The sequence below is a fragment of the Clarias gariepinus genome, chromosome 12 (genome assembly GCF_024256425.1).
Source record: "Clarias gariepinus isolate MV-2021 ecotype Netherlands chromosome 12, CGAR_prim_01v2, whole genome shotgun sequence".
Lineage (NCBI taxonomy): Eukaryota > Metazoa > Chordata > Actinopteri > Siluriformes > Clariidae > Clarias > Clarias gariepinus.
Window position 1 is genome coordinate 21,807,859 of NC_071111.1, and position 17,674 is coordinate 21,825,532.

Sequence of the window (17,674 nt, forward strand, 5' to 3'; positions counted from 1 at the left end):
AGTGCTATTATTTTCTATTTTCGGATCATTTTCTTCTCTCTTATGTAAAGCACTTTGAATTACCATTGTGTAAGAAATGTGCTATACAAATAAACTTGCCTTACAAGCAAAGCGAGCTCTACAAAGACATGGTGTGTTAAGGTTGGAGTAAAAAAAACTTGAGTGTCCTGCACGGAGCCTTGACTGAACTTGACCCCACTGAATACCTTTGGAATGCACTGGAAAACCGACTGCACCCCAGACCTTCTTAATCAGCTTCAGTGCCTGATCTCGCTTATGCTCTTGTAGCTGAATGATCACAAATCTAAAATCTAGTTCTTTCTTAGAAAGCCTTCTTAGAAAAAATTAGGATATTCTAACATCAAACAGGGACTCAGTGAATGCATGAGTCACCCATGAGTATGATGATCAGAGATCGAAAAACCTTTCAGCCATACTGTATATGTATACAAAGTCTGATTGTTACTTTTCTTATGGGTCCAGCATGGGATTCTATCAATAATCAGGAAAGTATTGGTAAAAAGGCTCCTTGAAAGGAACCTTCGCAAGGAACCCTGTATCATGGCATATGAACCAATGCATGGACCTGTTACATAACCCAATAAATGCAAAAATGTGTACAGCGCTGCATAAGAAATTTATTGTGAGATTTAGATGTGTTTATCACACTGGAGGTTTGCTTCTATAAGAGGGTGTTAAGTCAAACTGGGACTTTATTTCTCTATATAATCCCCTGCTATGCTAATGCACTTATCTTGGCGTTTCACTATTGTTTAGATACCATCAAGGTGAAAATTTTTCTCAGTACAAGGGAGCCATCATAGGACAGCCTGCTTTCCATCTAAAACACTGGCCTTCCAGGAACTCCTTTTCTGAACTGAACATGTGGAAATAGCTTAAAATGAGGTCATGACCGTACGGGGGATGTGGCAATAACTCCCAGCTGAGTTCCTGCAATGTGCAAGTGGTGTTGGTGAATAAGTGTGTATACAGTTCCCATAGACAGATGAATCTTTTCTGCAAGTTAGTGACAAGACAGCTGGTGATTTTCAAGGATTTGGTGATCCACTCGCCTTCTTTAAAACATTTGCATCATTCAAATCCTTTACTACGGCCAAGAGTCTCATCAACTTACTGCACTTAAAGTCTTCAAAAAACGCAAATCTGTTGTATGACCCCTTTTTTAAGAAATTTAATAACAAGTCAGGGTTTAACTTGAATATAACAAAAACAGAATGGTTTCTGTAGAAAGTATTAAACCAAATTATTATTTGCCTCTCTTTTCTCTATTACTTACTAAGCAGTTATTTTATTTATTTATTTTTATAGGGGTTGTGTGCAGGCAGTTTGCATGTTCTCTGCATGGTCTGTGCGTTTCCTCTGGATAATTCCATTGCCTCTCAGTGTAAAGACTTGTAGGTGAATCAGTGTAAAGAGGGGGTGAATACTTTCTAGGGGGCACTGTACATTTCTGCACATATTTCCGAATTAAAATCAGATATTCAAACTTTATTGAAATGTAACTGTAACTCATGTATAACATGTTTATCCTTTTTCCTGCTAAATGAGTAATAGATCCCTTACTGTATCCAACTAAACCAGCTTCGAACAGTGTGCAGACTTTTAGAGGTTTGAATCCATTACGCCACAGTGCAGTTATGATTCTCACATATTATATCTAACAGTCATTTACAAATATTAATAATGTCCAAGCTCAAAATGATAAAACCTTTCTTCACGGCAGTCGCTGAGAAAATAAGAAGACATACAAAAAAAATCAGCTCGAACTAATGTCCTTCTACTCGGTATGGATCCTCTGGTGTACTTTTAAGTACCACGATCTATAAAAGCTTTTGCCGCACTGCTCACACTGATAAGGCCTTTCTCCAGTATGCTTCCTCTGATGAATCTTTAAAGACCCTGGATGAGAAAAACAGTTGTCGCATTCTGAACACCGGTAAGGTTTCTCTCCAGTGTGTATCCTCTGGTGAACCTTCAACCCACTCGACTGAGTAAAATTCTTCCCACACTGCGTACAATGGTACGGCTTCTCCCCAGTATGTATCCTCTCGTGACCCTTTAACAAGCCCGCATGAGAGAAACCCTTTCCACACTGGGAGCACTGGTACGGCCTCTCTCCAGTATGTCCACGCACGTGAATTTTCAGCGACGTAAGATGGGAAAAATTCTTCCCGCATCGCGTACAGTGGTAAGGCTTCTCGCCACTGTGTATCCTCTCGTGAACTTTGAGCGAACTCGGGTGGGAAAACTGCCTCCCGCATTCAGAACACACGTAAGGCTTCCCTCCGGTGTGGGAGCCTTCGTGATCTTTTAGGGAGCTCGGATGTGAAAACCTTTTCCCACACTCCAGGCAGCAGAAAGGCTTCTCTCCAGTATGCATGCGCTGGTGTTTTTTTAAAAAGGCACGTCTAGAAAAGCATTTCTCGCACTGAAGGCACTGGTACGGCTTCTCTCCCGTATGGATTCGCTCGTGCAGTTTCAACGAGCCTGAAAGAGCGAACCTCTTCCCGCACTGAAAGCACTGATACGGCTTCTCTCCCGTGTGCGTTCTCCTGTGACCTGTTAACGAGGCGAGGTGAGAAAACCTCCTCCCGCATTGCAAGCACAAGTAAGGCTTCTCTCCTGTATGTACTCTTAGGTGGGTCTTTAGAAACCGCATTTTAGCAAAAGTCTTCTCACACTCAGGGCACTGGTACGGGTTACTGGTGCTGGTTTTCTCTTGGCCGCATTCCTCAGTTAAAACCAGGACCCTGTGAAAACCACGATTATTGGTTTCTTCATTATACTCAGTGATTTCTGCCGTTCCCTCGGACACCTTTTGCTCTTCGTCTTCCTCTTTCAGCGCTATAGTAATGCCAAAAAAAAGAAGCAAGTGTAAATAAAAAGAATGTTTTCTATTAAAATTAGTGCTGTCAATCGATAAAAAAAACAACAACTAATTAATCGCACAATTTTTTTTGCAATTAATCGCGATTAATCACAATTAAAAAACTGAAACTTTTTGGATATGTAAATGTAAATAATTAATGTAAACTCAAGACAAGGAAACTATTTTAATTCAAATATGATTGTTTATTGGAATTTTTGTTTAACTTGTAACACAGATTTTCTCATGTAAACAACATACCTGCAATAAACCATCAATATTCTCCAAATTAACTGTTGGCTTGAAAGCCATATTTATTACAGAAATCAAAACACAGGTATGTGCTATTTGTGTCATTTGAATTTCAAAACAATCAATGCAATTTATATTGGCGAGGCCCTGTAGAGATTGTTTCGGTGGGGTGTTTTGCTTTTAAGTGATATGTCAAAGACGAATTACTTCTCTGGTATTTAAATTCGGCTTTGCAAAATGTACAGATTACTTTTGTTTTATTCACAGAACCATCCGGCAGAGTTTTATACTGAAACTTTCCGTCTAAAAGTCCTTCCTTGGTCTTATCCATACTACTTTGCACGTTGAACACACGTCGGCCACAACAGGAAATAAAAAAAAACTGCAACCGCGTTAATTGCGTTAAATTTTTTTAATGCGTTAAATATTTCAAATTAATCGCATGCGTTAACGCACTAATTTTGACAGCACTAATTAAAATATAACATTTTGCACTTCCTTGTTGGGAATATGATTTATTAAATCACGTGACTGAATCAGTCTCCTGAATCATGATGTAAACAAATCAATAAATGTACACTAAAATGAAGCATCAACTGCACATCAACTTCATATTCAGACAGATTTAGAATTGTTGGCACCCTTCATAAAGAGAAACACCTAATTAATTAATTAATTAATTAATTAATTAATTAAAATAATTAATTAATGTATTTATTAATTAATCTCCATTAATTGCTTTATCAATAAGGTCAATAAGGACTAACATAGCTCATTATCAGCCCACACATTTCTTTATGTGTTTGATTGTTTGTTGTTATTATTATTATTAGTTTACTCACCTTGGTTTCTTGTATCTATGCTGGTTTCAGACACCTCGGCTTTCACCCTGCACTCAGACATATCACCATCATCTCCACCTTCCTCTTTTACACAACACTGCTCCTGGACCAAATCGGGGATACACACTGCAGAGCGCAACATTGTAACACAAGCTTCAACATCAAACACTTTAACACAAATAAACCCTGTGAGCGGTTTAGGAGGGGCACGCGAAAGCTTTCTTCTGCAAGAGACCTGCAACATGCAAGTATGAATAGGACTATACTGCCCCCTGCTGGATATAAAAATACAAGCAACCAGAACAGGCAGTGTAAAGATTTTTTTTTCTCGCACAGGGATAATAAGTACTTCATCCTACTTTAATTGTTCTACATTTTTTTAGCAGTGCTACAACCTGGAACAAACGTGATCTTATGTTATTTTTTGTCAAATGCAATAATATATATTATAAAATAATATAATACATAGCATAGTAGGTGACATAGTGGTTAGCACTACCTCAAGGGTAGACGCTTCAATGCCAATCTTGGGTCTGCATGCCTACAGGGTAGACGAATTTGTGTTTCCAAATTGTCCGTAGTGCATGAGTGAGTGTGTGCATGATTGTGTCCTGTGATGGACTGGCACCCCGTTCAGGGTGTACCCCACCTAGTGCCTGGTATAGGCTTCAGTTCCCCTGTAACCCTGTACAGGATAAGCAGGATAGAGAATGAGTGGTTGAGTAGGGCATTGACTGGTAGGCTTCTCACCTAACATGTGAAAGGCCACCTAAGGCAGGTCATCCTTTGCCCCCATCCCTACCGTGAATGTGGCAATCGCTTAACAGGAGAAGGTGAAAAAATGTATAAAGGTTTAAGAAAGGTTTTTGCAATGACTTGCAAAAGTATTCATATCCAATTAACACTTTTTGTAACCTTATATTTACAAACGTAAATGTAATTGACCAACACAAAGTGGCATATTATTGTGAAGTGAAAGGAAAATTAAATATGATTTTCAAAATCTTTTGCAAAAAAAAAAACATCTAAAAAGTGTGGTGTGCATTCGTAATCCAACCCATTTTACTGTGATACCCCTAACTTTCTTTATTACTTACGAAGCAGTTTTGATTTTATTTATTTATTTATTTTTATAGGGGTTGTGTGCAGGTAGTTTGCATGTCCTCCGCATGCTCTGTACGTTTCCTTTGGATAATTTAGTTGCTTCTCATAGTGTAAAGACTTGTAGGTGAATCAGTGTATCCAAATAGCATATAGAGGGGGTGAATAATTTCTAAAGGGGCACTGTACATTTCTGCACATATTTCCGAATCAAAATTAGATATTCAAACTTTATTGAAATGTAACTATCATGTATAACATACATGTATTTTCAATCCCCAGTTTTTATCCTTTTTCCTGCTAAATGAGTAAAAGATCCCTTACTGTATCTAACTAAACCAGCTTCAAACAGTGTGCAGACTTTTAGACTTTTGAATCCATTACGCCACAGTGCAGTTATGATCCTCACATAGCCTATTATATCTAACATCCAATTCACAAATATTGATGATGTCCAAGCTCAAAATGATAAAACCTTTCTTCACGGCATTCGCTGAGAAAATAAGTAGACATACAAAAAAAAAATCAGCTCAAACTAATGTCCTTCTCCTCGGTATGGATCCTCTGGTGTACTTTTAAGTCCCACGATCTATAAAAGCTTTTGCCGCACTGCTCACACTGATAAGGCCTCTCTCCAGTATGCTTCCTCTGATGAATCTTTAAAGAGCCTGGACGAGAAAAACAGTTGTCGCATTCTGAACACCGGTAAGGTTTCTCTCCAGTGTGTATCCTCTGGTGAACCTTCAACCCACTCGACTGAGTAAAATTCTTCCCACACTGCGTACAGTGGTACGGCTTCTCCCCAGTATGTATCCTCTCGTGACCCCTTAACAAGCCCGCATGAGAGAAACCCTTTCCACACTGGGAGCACTGGTACGGCCTCTCTCCAGTATGTCCACGCACGTGAATTTTCAGCGACGTAAGATGGGAAAAATTTTTCCCGCATTGCGTACAGTGGTAAGGCTTCTCGCCACTGTGTATCCTCTCGTGAACTTTGAGCGAACTCGGGTGGGAAAACTGCCTCCCGCATTCAGAACACACGTAAGGCTTCCCTCCGGTGTGGGAGCCTTCGTGATCTTTCAGGGAGCTCGGATGTGAAAACCTTTTCCCACACTCCAGGCAGCAGAAAGGCTTCTCTCCAGTATGCATGCGCTGGTGTTTTTTTAAAAAGGCACGGCTAGAAAAGCATTTCTCGCACAGAAGGCACTGGTACGGCTTCTCTCCCGTATGGATTCGCTCGTGCAGTTTCAACGAGCCGGAAAGAGCGAACCTCTTCCCGCACTGAAAGCACTGATACGGCTTCTCTCCCGTGTGCGTCCTCCTGTGACGTGTTAACGAGGCGAGGTGAGAAAACCTCGTCCCGCATTGCAAGCACAAGTAAGGCTTCTCTCCCGTATGTACTCTTAAGTGGGTCTTTAGAAACCGCATTTTAGCAAAAGTCTTCTCACACTCAGGGCACTGGTACGGGTTACTGGTGCTGGTTTTCTCTTGGCCGCATTCCTCAGTTAAAACCAGGACCCTGTGAAAACCACGATTATTGGTTTCTTCATTATACTCAGTGATTTCTGCCGTTCCCTTGGACACCTTTTGCTCTTCGTCTTCCTCTTTCAGCGCTGTATTAATGCCAAAAAAAAGAAGCAAGTGTGAATAAAAAGTATGGCTTTTATTATAATATAACATTTTGCACTTCCTCGTTGGGAATATGATTTATTAAATCACATGACTGAATCAGTCTCCTGAATCATGATGTAAACAAATCAATAACAACCACACATCAACAATTATCACACACTAAAATGAAGCATCAACTGCACATCAACTTTATATTCAGACAGATTCAGAATTGTTGGCACCCTTCATAATGAAAATGTCTGGAAAAACAAGTTGTTGTTAATTTCACACTGTGATGTTGGTGTAAAGTTTTAAAGGTGACATATGACATGAACCCAGTACAGAACATTTTTTTTCACATTTTTTTGATTACTTATTGGATTACTAATTCTCTCTATAAGGTTAGGATTCTACACACCAAAGAAATGCATTTTGATGCATTGGAATAAACAACATCTGCAGACATTTTTACTTTTTAAGCTGTTAAAGGAAATAACATCACTGGAACACTTAACATACAGTTTAAACAGTAAAACAAATACAAGAATTTAAGACTTTGAGAGCCCATTCTGAAAATGCTGTAGTCCTTTACACAGTAATATTTTATATTTGTATTGTAGACTTGTGTATTTCATAGACAGTCACTTATTTTTTTATTATTATTTTGACACATAATGCAATTTAAACAATATATAACTAATTATTGTACCATTTAGTATTCCAATTAATTTTTATAACCTAAAAGCAAAAAATGGCACTAGATATAGTTGCATGAAGGCTTATGAATTTGTATCTTATAATCATGATAATTCTTTATATATATATATATATATATATATATCATGACAATTGTATCATGTTTATTAGTTCTGAAATCCATCTTGCACAAAATAGCAACCAAAAGATTTGCAAAGTAACGTGTGGTTTTCTTGTCTCTTGGGCGTTTTCTCATTCAGCACGGTGCCTGCCACTCCTTCATATTATTTATTTATATTGTTATTCAAAAAGCTCCAAATTAGCCTTTGCTGGTCACCAAAATCACACATTAGTTTAAAACAATCAATGCCCTGATCAATAAGACTTTTGACTAGACAGTTTTAGCATGAGTCTCTGAGTCCATATGTAATGTGCAGTATACTTCAGGCACAATTCTACATGAATTGCTAACTATTTATGCATACATTCCCTAAAATAAACTGCACCTTTTTGATAATTGTACAGGTTCATACTGCGATTTTGCGATTCATTTTGGAGCATTAGTGAGAACCTGTTCGATAAGTTCTGGCTCAGAATTGACGTATCAATTTATCCCAAAGTTGTTTTCTCAATGAGATTAAGGCACAGTGCATTCTGATGTTCTCAGGGAATCCACCAAACCCAGACTTGTCCAACAGACTGACAGATTGTGAAGTATGATTCATTGGGGTCCAGAGAGCATCTTTATAACTGCTCCAGAGTATGCATAGTGATTTTAGGCTTGTGTGTGACTGCTCATTTACATGTACGGCCTTATTCAGGCTGACTTATAGTATTCTTATTACGCCAACGAGCAGATGAGGGTCAAGGGCCTTGCTCAAGGGCCCAACATTGGCAGCTTGGTCATTCTGGAACCATTTCCACTCAGTAGTCCACACCTCATTCACGGATCTACCCGTGCCACTCAGAAACCCCTTGTCATAACCCCCAATACCGATGTGACCTTCAGAACAGTGGGCAGAGGCAGTTTAAACCTCTTAAGCAAATGATACAACAGAGTATAGGGGATGTTTTCATGCTACGCTCTACAGCTTCATTTTTGAAATGCGGTTTAAATGCATAACAGCACTTAAACTTGTACTTGGAGATACAGTATAATCTTTCTACCAAGTCCTCGGTCTGCCCCATGGCCTTTTCCTTTCACCTGGACATGCCAAGAACACCTTCATAGAGAGGTGTCCTGGTGGCATTCTTACCAGGCGCCCGAACCCCTTCGACTGACTCCTTTCCACACAAAGGAGCAGCAGTTCTACTGTACCGACTGTAAGAGTTGCTCACGGATGGCGCAGCTTCTATACATTGTATCTATCCAAGGGAGAGGCCAAGCGACCTTCCTGTGGGGAGAGTGTTAGGTTTACAGCCTCTGTGCTCGTCGGCATGATCGCGTGTAATACCAGCGTTAGTCATGCATCTTGTGAGCAGTGGGTGAGGCAGAAACACCTGAGCCCCGGCATGAGTATGGGTCTCCATATACATTTGGAATTTGGAAAGCTCATGTTATGTGTATTGTATCATAGTGTATTGTATTGAATAGGGTACACTAACTACAGATGTAGCTGAAGTTGATGAAGGTGGACTGGGAGACGTGGCACAATGCTGGGTAGATATACTGTGGCTTTAGCTTTTTATCCCAAATAACACCTAATTAATTAATTAATTTATTTATTTATTAATCTCTATTAATTGCTTTATCAATAAGGTCAATGAAGACTAACAGAGCTTATTATCAGACCACAGATTTCTTTATGCGTTTGATTGTTTATTATTATTATTATTATTATTATTATTAGTTTACTCACCTTGGTTTCTTGTATCTATGCTGGTTTCAGACACCTCGGCTTTCACCCTGCACTCAGAGATATCACCATCATCTTCACCTTCCTCTTTTACACAACACTGCTCCTGGACCAAATCGGGGATACACACTGCAGAGCGCAACATTGTAACACAAGCTTCAACATCAAACACTTTAACACAAATAAACCCTGTGAGCGGTTTAGGAGGGGCACGCGAAAGCTTTCTTCTGCAAGAGACCTGCAACATGCAAGTATGAATAGGACTATACTGCCCCCTGCTGGATACAAAAATACAAGCAACCAGAACAGGCAGTGTGAAGACTTTTTTTTTCTCGCACATGGATAATAAATACTGTATTTCATCCTACATTTTTTTCGTTCTACATTTTTAGCAGTACTACAACCTGGGACAAACGTGACGATGTTATTTTTGTCAAATGCTGTGTGTTATAAAATAATAGAGTACAGTGGCATAATGGCTAGCACTACCTCAAGGGTAGAAGGTTCAATGTCAATCTTGGGGCTGCATGCCTACAGGGTAGACGAATTTCACTTACTCACTCATCTTCCATACTGCTTTATCCTGTATTCAAGGTCGCGGGGATCTGGAGCCTATTCCAGGAGGCTTAGGGCACGAGGCAGGGTACACCCTGGGACACGGTGCCAGTTCATCGCAGGGCACACAGACATACTGTACACACACTCACACACCCATTTACACCCTATGGGCAATTTGAGAATGCCAATTAGCCTGACCTGCATGTCTTTGGACTGTGGGAGGAAACTGGAGTACCCTGAAGAAACCCACCAAGCACAGGGAGAACATGCAAACTCCATGCACATAGAGACTGGAATCGAGCCTGGCCGGGAATCGAACCCAGACCCTATATATACAGTCTTATGCAAAGGTTTAGGCACCCCTTGATAAATTGTCTAATTGTTAACACTGTCTCTTGGAAATGGAAAAAATGCACAATATTTCCAGCAAACATTGATGCATAGTTACTTTTTATGTCATGAATTGAGAAAGATAAAAAAGAAAAACATTATTGAGGCACTGTGCAAAAGTGACCGCCTGTGACCTTAAAATAAAAAGGTTACAATAAAAAATAATTTATGGAATAAAATAAGAAATAGAATTTAGATAAATTTAGCTATAGAAAGACAAAGCTATAAAAAATATAACAAAAATATATAAAAATATAAAATATAGAAAAACATAGCTATACCATATAGTAATTTGAAATATAGAAAACCTATCTACCTTCTGTACTACTATACCTATACTTTCTAGCTATAGAAAAACTTAGCTGTAAACTTGAAAACTACTAGCACCCAATGTACACATTACTGTATGTACATTGGGGGTAGTAGAGTTAAATAGGAATATTTTACACACACGCACACACACATTATTATATATATATATCTCATGATTCAAATGAATCAGATGAACCAGTATGTGCAATTTTGAGTCTCTTGTGTTTCTGACCATGCAGGATGTTTCCTAAACAACTCAGTCAACAACTCAGTCAGTTCCTAACTTGTTCCTACAGCTACTAGCTAACAACCAATGTACTGAGAACAACTGAATGGTGTAATTTTCAGTTTGTATTTATCTATGTTGTTGTTAGCAACAAGATAACATAGGACTTTGCTGATCTGAGTAAATGAAAAGAAGAATTCTTGAATTCTGATCCAGTTAAAAGATTGAGTTATTAAACCTGGAAGAATCCGGTAATCTTAAGTCCTGAATGTACTGTAACAGCAGGCAGAGTCATTTATGGCAAAATTGTGAATCCTCACCGGGCCGGGCCCAGTGGCAGTTGATTGTTTGTCTGCACAGGTAGTTATGTCACATAGGCGTGTCACGAAGCGTTCCTTACTGAATTTATGGATAGTCAGCATCTTCATTGGCTTCTGTTTCATACTGTGATGTAACAGTAGGCAGTGTCATCATAAACTTCAATGTCTTAGTGTGATTGTGTCAGAGACATTGTTACAGTGGCGAAATCAGGTACATCAGGCTAAGCTTATAGCTCTCTGCAGCAGAGGTAAGTTTTGGTCTTGCTTTCTTGGGAAGGTCTTCATGAGAGCCAGTCTCATCACGGTGCTTGATGGGTTTTTTAAATGCACTTGGCAATATTGTTCTTGGGAGAACTGTTCCAAAACAGCTGACCTTTGTGTCTTAAAATAACAACTGACTGTTATTGTTGTTACTTAATTACCTAATGACTTATGTGTTATTTTATAGTTTTGAAGAAAAAAAATCCAGTATTGTTCTACAGTATAAAAAATAACCCAAACCTTTTGACTGGCACTGTATGTATATATAATTTTCATGAACTCTCTCTGACAGAGCAGAGTGTGTGTTAACTAAAGACAAAAATCAGTATTTGAGATCTGAACCCTCGACATGAACCTTGCAGCACAGGGAAACCCTTGATCACGTGACCGCTGCATTTCCCGCCCCTCTTCGCGCCTCCAAATGCGGAAGTCGCTCTAAACTGCTTCCACCCGGTCGGAGTGAGAGAGTCAGCCTCCACGCCAAACAACACAGCAACACGCTACAAATAATCCTCTTACCGCAGTTTATCAGCCGGAGATTCAACCAATCGACATGCACATTAAAACAGGTGAGACATTAATTTCATTATACACGCCTTATCCTGCTTCAGACAGTTTGTTTTCTTTAACAATAACCACCAAATTTTTGGAAAGTTTTCGAATCAACAACGCCCGAAATTAGCCGAGGCTTAGGAAACTTTGTTACGAAAACGTGTGAGTTTTCTACATAACCTTGTACTTGTATATCCTGTTATTTTATACTCTTAATTACGGAATTTAATTTATTTTCAGTAATCTGTGTCTGTTTATCTGTATATTTATATACACATCCGCCATGATGGCTAAGCTTCTCGAACTTTGGTTGCCATGCTAGCTAGCGGGTAGCTAGTTAGCTATTGCAAATACTTCGCTTATGGAGACTCATTTAATACCACACGACATCTCGGAACACAAGAATATTTTGCTTTATTATATATATTTTTATTATTTATACACGTCAAGAAACCGACAGAGACAAAATGTCGGGCGAACTTTCTTCAGCTCGCGCGTCCGCCCTGAACGCTACTGCTAGGAAATTTCTAGTTGGAGCCAGGCGCATGCGCAGATCTCCAGCGCGCCCTAATACGACTTGTATTAAACGGGTCGTGTTTTAAAAGCAAATAGTCTTTTTTTTTTAATTATATATACACGTGTAAACTCATTTATTAATTATCATTGCTTAAAATAATAATAAAAAATCACGATGTCAAAAAAGGCAATTTCCCCATAAATTGTATGTGGTGATGCTGAATTTAAGTTAATCTTGGGTTGTGTGTGTTAACTAATGACTAGCTACTCAGAAACGCCATTTTAACTCGTGCAAAGAGGGTAGTCGACTTGAGATTACAGCTGACCTCTAGGTAACAAACTTAATCAAACAGTATCTTGAAATCAATAAGCCATCAGCGCAGTCTATGCTGCGTTCAATAACAGCTCGTGTATTAGTCATTTAAAGAACAAACAAAAGAAAAGATACGAGATGAGTGCACTGGTGGATGCAACAAAACAATTAGCAGACTCATTTACATTTTTAGGTCATATCTGGAAATCTGCACAACACACCAAAACTACAAAATTACATGCACATTTAATACACAGATGTCATTGCCCCACCTCAGTGTCCTTTTATTCCCTCTGTATTCTCGTGCCTTGGATACCAACATGCTAGAGATCAGCAGTAATGCTGAAAAGCACAACCCGAACTTTAGCTGCATCATTGATAACTCCGCTGTGCATCATGCTGGAGCCTCACTTCCTCTTCATATATAGCCCGCCCTTATATGGGCTGCCTGTCACATGCCAAATGATTGACAGGCAGGAAGAACTTGTAGCAGTGCTTCCTTATTGGCTAATACTTCTGTATTATGTTGAAACTTTATTGCTGATTATTTCTTGACGCATACTGTATATAAAGATAGTTGAGCCATATAGAGTTCATGGTGTTAAATCTGGGTGTGAGGGCAGATACGTCTTCGTGTTTGGCAGTTTATTACATTGCAAGTTTTTTTTTTTTTTTCCTGTTTCATCTTTCTTGTACTTGTGATTTTGTGTTGTATGTTACATCTTGTAGGCTTTACATTTAAAATGTAAAAGAAATTAACTGCATTTTTTAAAATTATTATTATTATTAGGTACCTGGGAATCAAATAATGCTGTGTGCGAATCAGATACGCTGTGCGACCCTGCTGTGCTCGTCTCTCCTCCCCAAGCTGAGCCGCACATCCGGAACCGGCGGCTCTCTCCTGGCTCTGGCAGTTGTGGTGGAGGCGGGGGTGGTTGCGCCGCCAGAATGGACACACTTCCTCCCCGTCAGACATCAAACAGCCCTAATCATCATCATGAAGGACCTTCAAATGGACCTGCTCACACACAATCCCTGAACAGGGAGCACAGAGCGCAGAACAGAGGCAGAGGCCCTCGGCGTGAAGGAGCTGGTCAAAAACTCCAGAAATCCTCTCAGGCACAGAAGGAGCGGTGGATGGGTGAGACGCTGTCGTCGCTCAGACCTCCTCCCGCTTTCCCGGTAAAGGACAGCCCTGCGAAGCTGCAGCCAGCAGTCAGTTATGCTTCCAAGGTGAAGGCGGGTGGGTTCTCTGGTAGTGTGGTTGAAGAGCCACCTGGCATCGGGGCGCTTCTGCAGAACCAGTGGGGACTCAGCTTCATCACTGATGGTCCGGCGATGGAGAGCTCCGTTTCGGTTGCAGAAGATGTTACAGAGCAGAGTTCACCCGAGAGCATCGATCACATTATTGGAGAAATGGTTTTCGAAAACTCAGCTGCTTCACCAATCCAGTGCTCGAAGGAGCCTGGGGATTCTGCGCAGCTGCTGCTCACATGTCGTCACCTAATGGAAGCTGCACAGTATCACACACAAGGTATTTTATTTTACTTCCTTAATTAAAGTCCTGTTCATATTCGCTTTATAACGAATATTAAGGAACGGGCGATTTTTTAGTCCGTTTGTAACAGTTCCAACTCGACTTTATTTTGTAGTTGATTTCTCCCAAACGTAAGCTTTCACTTTTTAAGTATTACAAAACAGTCTGCACCTAAAGTTGTAAAAATTGTTCAGTCGTAATACACATTTTTTTCTTTGTCTTTCTCTGTAGAATGGCGTGCAATTGTCAGGAAACAAAAAGAAGGTAATTTTTTTCCTCTTGTATTTAAAGGTCACTCATTTATTCTACATTTTAAACAAGTCTGCATAAATTCTTTGAGATTTCCAAAAGTATGTTATCGTTTCAACTCATCCTGCGTTGTCTGCTTGAATTTCTTCTTGTTTCACTCCTTTTCCAAAATGTACTTTTTCATGTCTATAGCATTAAATGACCTACCACCTGAACGCCCCTTTGAGGAAGTACGTTTTCCTAGCCAATTGTTAAGCCTTGGTCTAGGTCTGGCCAAAGCAGGAAAATAAATACATAAAATGGAGTGAGGGAAAACTAATACGTTTGCTCTGTTTATTTATACAGTTCACCTGCAGTTCCCTAAAAGTAGTCATAGGCTTTGAAAGTTGATGGGGCCAAAATAACAAACAGAAATTCCCTCTTAACTAGTCCCAGAAACTAGGCAGAAAAATTCCAGCCAATACAAAAATGGAAAAGGAAAATCAACAGGGATTTTTTATTTATTTATTTATGTTTTATTTAATGTCCACCTTTAAAAAAAAAAAAAACTCATGTTTTGCCTCATCTGAATGTCTGAAAATGATTAAAATGTGAACTTTGCATAAAAAGTTCCCTTTAAAAAGATAAACTTGTCTGATAGCCAGAGCCAGGAGAAAGATGCTGTGACTTCATTAAAATTAAAACTTAAATTTATTTTTGGTACAAATAATTACCCACCGTGTGGCAGATCTGAGCCACATACAGTCCTGAGATTTACTCTCCAAACAGAAAGTTTACATGAATTTGGTGGTCGACGGGTGTTTAATCAGGACACACACACATGCTCATTCACACACAGCAATTTGGGAGTATTCAAGATTCAAAGAACTTTATTAATCTTAGAGGTTACAATACCCGGAGGAAACCCACCATGCAAACTCCCATGCAGACAGAGATGGGAATCGAACTCGTAATATTTTACATTTAAAAACATTTGCATATTTATGTTAATTTAACTATCATAAACTAAATATTCATCCAGAATGTACAGGTAAAAAAACTTTCAAAGACATTCTTTTTTTCCTTTGGCAATTTTAAATACAGTTAAATCTTGGATTGCGAGCATTTCACGCAGGAAAGTGCGCTTGCATATCAAATGAATTTCCCCAGTAAGAAATAATGGAAACTCGGATGATTTAGTCCACATCCCTAAAATATTTATATAAAAAATAATTGATACAAAATTTGAAGTACAAATAAAAAAATAAAAAAAAAACCTGGACTTTACCTTTAAAAAGAATCATGACAGAGTAGTTTGTTAGTGTTTGCACGAATGTGTGTGTGAAGTTGAAGAAAAGGAGGGGAGAGGTCTGCTGAGTAGGACGACGTCCATGCGCGCCCACAAACACTCACAAAATCACTGCTTTCTTACTGAGAGTCAGAGACACATTGGCTCAGTTGTGATCATGTGTACTACTCGTATGTCAAGACCTCGCTCTGCTCGTTTAAAAATTTTTTTTAATATAAATTTCGCTAGTCTTGCAAAACGCTCACAGACCAAGTAACTCGCAATCCAATATTACACTTTTTTTTTTCTCCTTCATCTTTACTGAGCCATGTGGCTTCTAATGTGAATGTTGCCAAAAAGTGGGATCAAGACATCCCTATTAAAAACAAACCTGGGCAGGCTTTATGCTCCAACCCAGATGTTGTAGAAACCTGGATTTATTTATTTTTTTTAGTTCCGCACATGTACACGTAGTTAATTTTTAACCCTTTTGAATAACCTGTGTTTTGTGTTTGCAGATCCCGTGAAGGTCGTCTGGTACACGGACTCATCATAGCAGTTTGCACGACACATGGCTACTTTTCCCTCATACACTCTGTACTCCATACATGCACACACACACAACGTCATACTCTTTCTAGCACACTTAACAGTTAAACTCACCCTCTAATCCTCTTTGCACTCATCTTTACCCCAAACTCCCCCTCCCCATGTAACGCAAGAAATGTCTCCGATGCATGGATGCCTTAAAACTTGTCATGTGGCGTGGAGACCTTTCCGCACATCCTCTATTTTATCATGGTGGAGAACACTGTTTACTTTTTTCCTTTTATAGAATATCTTTCTAAAGATCTGGCCATTTTATTCTGAGGGGCAAAACTTTACTTTGCCGTAGCGTTTTAGCCCCACTGTATTTCTCTTTCTTCCCCCATTCTAAAGTTCTCCTGTAATCACACTGAAAATCTCCATCCCTCTGTAATTTTAGTCCTTTCCCCTTTTTCTTTTTCGGTCACGTCCCATTTTCTTATTGTGTGTGTACCTTACATGGGTGCAGCTGGCACGCTTCGTCGGTGCACAAATTTCCGTTCTTAGTGCTGTTTTTAAAATATTTCCTCCCTTGAATGTAAAATGTACAATAGAAATCTTTTTAAAGGCGCACTGGAAGAGAATTAAGTGAAGTGTTGCAGAATAAAAGCAAAGTATAAAACTATTGTCTATTTTTATTATTACTACATACAGAGAAATGTATTTACTGGAAAAAATGGGGGGGAACTCAGGTTGGTTTCGAACATTGTTTACTAAAACTTTAAGATTGTTTACAGTTAATTCAATTTTAGAATTTACATTTTGTTTCCCCTCCGTTGTGTTAATGTGAGTAATCACAGCAAAAACAATTATTTAAAACTTCTATTAAAATGTATAAGTAATGTGTTCTGTACATGGCTCTGTAATCTCTAACGTGTTACAGCTACTGGATGTAATCAGCATTTCTAGAAAGAGCTAGAACCTGGTCCTTGGGCTTGTCTTGGCTTTTTCTCTTTTCTTTTTTTTTTCCCCCAGCTTAGCTTCTCCAGTGCGGCTTGACATTTTTTAACATGCTTTCATTAAATCACAGGTTCCAGCCTGTCGTGTTATGTTAAAGTATGATGCCAGACAGAAGACTGTTTGCTTTGTTTTATGTAGATCTGCAAGATGTTCTCAAATGTATCTGTGTTTAGGTACTAAATACAAATATTGTTTATTAACAATCTTCAAAGCAAAAAGGTTCAGTAAGGTCTAAAGTTGAATACGGTATACGAACCACAGCTCTAAAGTGTTTTGATTTGCTTATTTGTTGACATTAGAGGGAAGAAAATAAACTCAGGAACTACACCAGTGTTGTCTTGATGTTCATCATGCCTCCTTGTAGCGTTACATGTTCTGAGATG

General features: G+C 39.1%; 2 protein-coding genes across 2 annotated transcripts; one reads left to right on the top strand and one right to left on the bottom strand.

Annotated features, from left to right (window-relative positions):
- Nucleotides 1-1,189: 1,189 nt before the first annotated feature.
- Nucleotides 1,190-9,498, bottom strand: LOC128534632 (zinc finger protein 883-like). Its single transcript, XM_053509080.1, has 3 exons — nucleotides 9,249-9,498; nucleotides 5,656-6,695; nucleotides 1,190-2,665 (listed from the first exon to the last, which is right to left on the bottom strand). Exons 1-3 carry the CDS (start codon nucleotides 9,490-9,492, stop codon nucleotides 1,799-1,801), a joined length of 2,151 nt encoding a protein of 716 aa, XP_053365055.1. The 5' UTR covers nucleotides 9,493-9,498; the 3' UTR covers nucleotides 1,190-1,798.
- Nucleotides 9,499-11,726: 2,228 nt separating this feature from the next.
- On the top strand, nucleotides 11,727-17,618 carry si:ch211-214j24.10 (uncharacterized protein LOC558894 homolog). Its single transcript, XM_053509079.1, has 4 exons — nucleotides 11,727-11,881; nucleotides 13,484-14,227; nucleotides 14,462-14,494; nucleotides 16,265-17,618. Exons 1-4 carry the CDS (start codon nucleotides 11,866-11,868, stop codon nucleotides 16,300-16,302), a joined length of 831 nt encoding a protein of 276 aa, XP_053365054.1. The 5' UTR covers nucleotides 11,727-11,865; the 3' UTR covers nucleotides 16,303-17,618.
- The last annotated feature ends 56 nt before the right edge of the window (nucleotides 17,619-17,674 follow it).